At 42.1% G+C, this 5,007-nt stretch overlaps 1 protein-coding gene across 1 annotated transcript in view; it reads left to right on the top strand.

The window, feature by feature from the left end:
• Window positions 1–5,007, top strand: part of LOC104413643 (transmembrane protein 182-like) — a 15,761-nt gene that overhangs the window by 1,235 nt on the left and 9,519 nt on the right. Inside the window, exons 2-3 of the mRNA XM_010024703.1 lie at window positions 1,459–1,576; window positions 3,665–3,763. Of these exons, the coding sequence (XP_010023005.1) occupies window positions 1,459–1,576; window positions 3,665–3,763 (217 nt within the window). The remainder of the gene's footprint in view (window positions 1–1,458; window positions 1,577–3,664; window positions 3,764–5,007) is intronic.

Below are 5,007 nucleotides of genomic sequence, written 5' to 3' on the forward strand. Positions count from 1 at the left end.
GGGAAATGACAGTGTTAATTGTTTCAGACTTTCATTTGTGCTGTTGACTTCTAAAGCAGATTGACTAGCAACATTGCACTGCATGACATGAATAAGCATCTCAAACATTTAAGATACGCTCTTGGCCAAGTGTTAGTGTGCCTGTCACTAAGACAGAGCGACTTCAAAAGTGCCAGGCAGAACTGTTCTTTTCCCTGGGATATTTTATTTCTATTTCAGACACTGTTTCTATTATTTCTATTCCAGTTACTGGTCGTGTACACCGGGCTGTGTTTTTACCTTCTCTGCCCTTTCTTAAACTGGCAAATCCTGTCCCTTACAGATAAAGATGGTCTTGAGTATCTGACAAACAGTGATTGAATGCGCTGTAGATAAACTAAGTCAGCAGCATCTGGTTGATGAAGTTTGAAGGCTCTATGGTACCATTATTATAGTTAGTATTTTATCCTGAAAGTAAAAGAAGTATCTGTTCACAGCTCTGGAAGTGTTCAGAAGTTGATGCATAAAAACCTTGAGGCAAGAGAAGTATCTTCTAGCACCTTACCGTTGAGTCCTGTCTCCTTTCTCTAATTCACAGGGTCCAATCCTGTATGGAGTTTCTGCACCCTCCACAAAATGTAATTTCGTAGCAGTCATGTCTCCTTTAACAATCTGCATGTGATAAAGATAAAATTGATTTTGGCTATAGTTTTCAAAAGTTTTTTGGTAAACAGTCCATGACTTAACTTTGCAATAACCTCCCTTCTAGAAAGACCTAAACCTTTTGCTTGTGGGTCTGGTCTGAGGGTTGAAGTAAACTCACAAAAAAGGAGAAACTGTCAACATCCCTATCATAGTCTCTGAGAAGACTGGTCTGGGCAGAGTAATTTGTGTCTCATGTAAATTTAGCATAACTTCTACTGGGCTTAGCAGAGGGAGAGAAATAAGGAAATCCTTGGGCTGGTGATTTGAAGAGGCTCATAGGAAGATTAAAAGTTGGGCTGTCTTCTGGGGTTAAGCCAGACCTTACATGAATCCTGCAGAGCAGCAAGGGCATTGGAACCGTTGCACTGGGTCACACCTAAAATTTCTTACCTGGCAATCAACCTGCTTCCTACTGGTTACAACAGCAATAACATTTACTTAAGGAAAGTGTTTAAGTAGAATACACCCAGCATGCTCTGCTCCCTGACATACCTGTCCAGCTCTGTCAATCAGTGTTTTAAAGATGTTAGAGGAAGAAGAAAAAGGTTTGGGTCTGCAGGATGATTTGGTATCAGAACATTTTGTAGCTGTGAGATGTCAGAAAGTCAAGGACAGCAGCTGCCGCTGTGTTCCCCAATTCCTCCAAAACCAACTCAAGCAACAAATGAAAACCCCAACAGAAAATGAAAGCAACAACTGTAAGCAAACCCACACGCTTTCCACCTTTCCACCAAGATCATCCCTGTATCAGTTTGGGCTTTCATTCCTCCACAGGCTGAAACACTGACAGAGGTCAGAAAGGAGATCCTTACTTTCCATCATGAGGGCTTCTTCTGGCGGTGCTGGTTCTTTGGTGAGGGTCACCCGGAGACCATCTGGACCTTCTGGTACAGTAAGTATGATGCCACCACGCCATATCTACAGCATTTGTTCTCAGTTTGAATTGCAAACAAGTACAAGAAGGGCTCCCAGGGATGAGGAGACAGTTGTCTTTATTTAATTTTATTTTCATTCTCATAATCTCTCTATCAAAAGCAAACTTGGCTCCTTTTTGTGCTCTTTTTTTGACTTGCATTTTGCTCTTGGAATTCACAGAAATGTAGGAACCTCCTGGTGACATTTAATATATCACCTACAAAGTTTTATGGAGTGGTGGCTTCCACCAGCAAGGACAACTCTTCCCCCTCTCCCCATACCTCTTGATGTTTGTGTTCAGCCTAGTTCTCCTAAATTTGAGCCCATGCCTTCCCTGGCCACAGGATGTCGGCATTTTCAGCCATTGAGGTGCTAAGCGTTCCCACCTACCACTGATTTCAGCATAGAGAAGGCTGGATGTGCATGCCTGTGGTCTCCCTGAATGCTCAGGACCTCTAGCAGTGGGCAGCGATGAACCATGGAGAGCTGTAACCACCTGTGCTTGTGTTCTTAAAGCACACAGAATCTTTATTTTAAGATCTTGCCTGTTTGCTTTTGAAGGTCATTGAAATTACACATGTGAATAAACAGAAATGGATGCAAAATAGGGGGGTTTTAATTGTTTGGGGTTTTTTTGGTTTTTTGTTTTTTTTTGTTTTTTTTTTCTGAAAGCACATTTACTCTATAAACAAAATTGAAGGAGAAGGTGAAACCTGTCCTGAGACACCAGTTGGCGCTGACTGGTGGCCCACATGCACTCAAGTGCGGGGTCTTGGCCCAGTGAACCAGGTGCTCCAACCAGAAAGAGCAAAGGAGTGAGACGACTGCACAACATGCCTGGCACCAGCCTTGCTGGTGGCTGAGCCAGCAACCGGTTCACAGTGGGTAATTAGAGGACAGCCTTTCCCTGGGATGCCACAACCCTAGAGAAATATTGGGCATTAAACAAAGAGATTTTAAATAAGTTCTGCAATGGTTTTAAACACTGCAAAAGCCTTGACCATGTGCCCACTGGTGCTTAGGTCCTGTCAAAGATGTTTATGTGCCTGTGGAGCAGTGTGATCACCTTGTAGGGCATTTGGCCACAAATAATGCAGATTAAATGCAGTACACAATAAATGTACTCTGATTAAAATTTCAGATGACTTTGCTGTCCCCCAGTCCCTGACCTGTGTTTCCTGTAAAATCATGCAGGAACAGTTACTGCCACTGTTCAACTGAACAATGTGAGGATTTTCACAAGAAATTTTTTGATAAAAAAGGTCAGGCTTGAGAGAGGGAGTTTGTGATCTAATTACATTAGATGGAAATACACAATATAATATAATGTTACCTGAAAGTAAAATGTCTCTTTCTGATAACTGGTAAATTTGTATTACTTCTGTAGGTATTTATGATAATAGGATTGATCATGGCAAATTAATTTGCTGCTCTCACTGATGTAATAATTAATTCAATAGGTATTCCATAGTCAATTTAGTATGAACTAATGTCCACCTATTATAAGGTGTTCCTTTGAGCTGGGGAACATATTTAAATAAGTGGCCAACCATTAATTAATTCATTTAACATTCATTCTATTACCCTTAATCATGATAAACCTCAGTGGTATTAATATTGATGGGGCACTTCCATTCTAATTGTGCTTTCCTTTCACAAACTGGATGTCTTGCAAGGCATCTTGTTCTGGTACCCAAATTCTTTTGCCCCTTCCAGACAGTCTGACACATTTTCTGAAGGAAAACAGCAATGGGAATATTTACACTGATTTCAGTTGCTCCATCTTTCATGATTTATGTCCACCTCAGGTTATGAAGATGAGAAGATGTACAGGGAGCAGTCTCAGATCCTGTTATATTTCCCCTCTCTCATAATTCTCATTTTTCTTTTTTCTTTCTAACCAGGATTTACTATCCTTCTTTCTAACCAGCCTTCTGATTTCAGTGAAGGTTTTGTATGTGTTTGCAGAATAGTGCATTGCCGTCTGAATAGTGTAACTGTGATTTTGCAGAGAAACAAAAACAAACAGGGATTTTTTATTTTATTTTATTACGTTCTTTTTCAGCCAGCCAAGCACACCCCAAGTTCTGCACCCATGGCTACCTCTTCCCCATGCCCATTGCTCTCGGACCTTTCCCTCATCCTTCCTATGACACGACTGCAGGTGGGTTTGTTTCCCCCTCCTCACCCTCCCCAGCAGCTCCCTGCCCAAGCGATGGGGTAGAGATTTACGGTGTGTTTTAGTGCTACATTTCTCCCATTATAGATGCAAGTGTCCAAGTATGACCAACAGTTTTGTAAAGCTCCTTTACAAAATGGCCTTGCTTAGTTGACTGACCCAAGCTGTGAGCACACTGAGGTGTTCTACCATGTCTTTTCTCCTCCAAAGCCAGCCATGTCCAGCCGTGAGCAGTGCTCACCACCTACTCCTATGAGCAATGGAGGACATTAAATCCTCTCTCTCACCTTCTCACTTGCTGGGAAGAGCTGGAGGCAAAGGGCTTCAGCCCCTAGGCCAAATCCAGACTCTGTGGGCAAGCAGAAGAATTTCTCCTGGGCTGCAGGCTTGTGGGAGCTCAAAGCTGACTCGTTTCCAGTCTGGCTTCCTGGGAGAGCTCTGGTGTTGATTTGCTGCATGACAAAGTAAACAAACACTGGAAAATCAGTTAAAGACCAAATTGTTAGAAGATCCACGTAAGTGACTGGCTTATGTTTAATACACTGAATATGACACAGTTGGAGAGCTCTCCTTTCAACTGGTTTCCTTTTTATTTATGTTTCTCTATATTTTCAGAGTTCTTCAATGAATCAGCTGCTGCTAGGAATTTTAATTTGCTAAATTGGTGGCAGCAGCTAGAATTAATTCAATGATCTTTTTTGAAATGAATTGATTTCTTTAAATAGTGTGCATCACTCTGCGTTGCCTCCGGGGATCCAGGGCAGGCATACTGCACAAACAAACATCTTGACCTTTTCCTTAGCCTTTAGCAGTACCTTTTCTATTTTTATGTTTTATTTTTTTTCATGAGAAATTAATTTTTTAAAAAAACCCCATTTGTCAAGAGGAGGATGTGAGGGAGAGCAGCTAGTTTATTTTGCTGTGCTGTGCAGGATTCCTGCCTCGGGGAACATGCCATAGTGTAAAATGGATACGAGGGACCTGTCGACAGTTGGAAGGAGGAGCCCATTGCAGGCTGCATGCAGCAAATATGTGGGTTAAGCAGTGGGATTTTTCTGCCTGGGAGAGACGAGCATGATGTCTAGTTTCTGAATGATCCTGCTCATAAACACGCTATTTTTTCCATACTAAATAAAGGGCCCTGGAGGCATCTGTCCCTGCCTGTCAGCCCTCACTGTGAAACCCTCTTCAGCTGCCTCTCAGAAATGCCAGTTGGGACAGTTCCACGG

The sequence above is a fragment of the Nestor notabilis genome, unplaced genomic scaffold, assembly GCF_000696875.1.
Source record: "Nestor notabilis isolate BGI_N333 unplaced genomic scaffold, ASM69687v1 scaffold1462, whole genome shotgun sequence".
Classification (NCBI taxonomy): Eukaryota; Metazoa; Chordata; class Aves; order Psittaciformes; family Psittacidae; genus Nestor; species Nestor notabilis.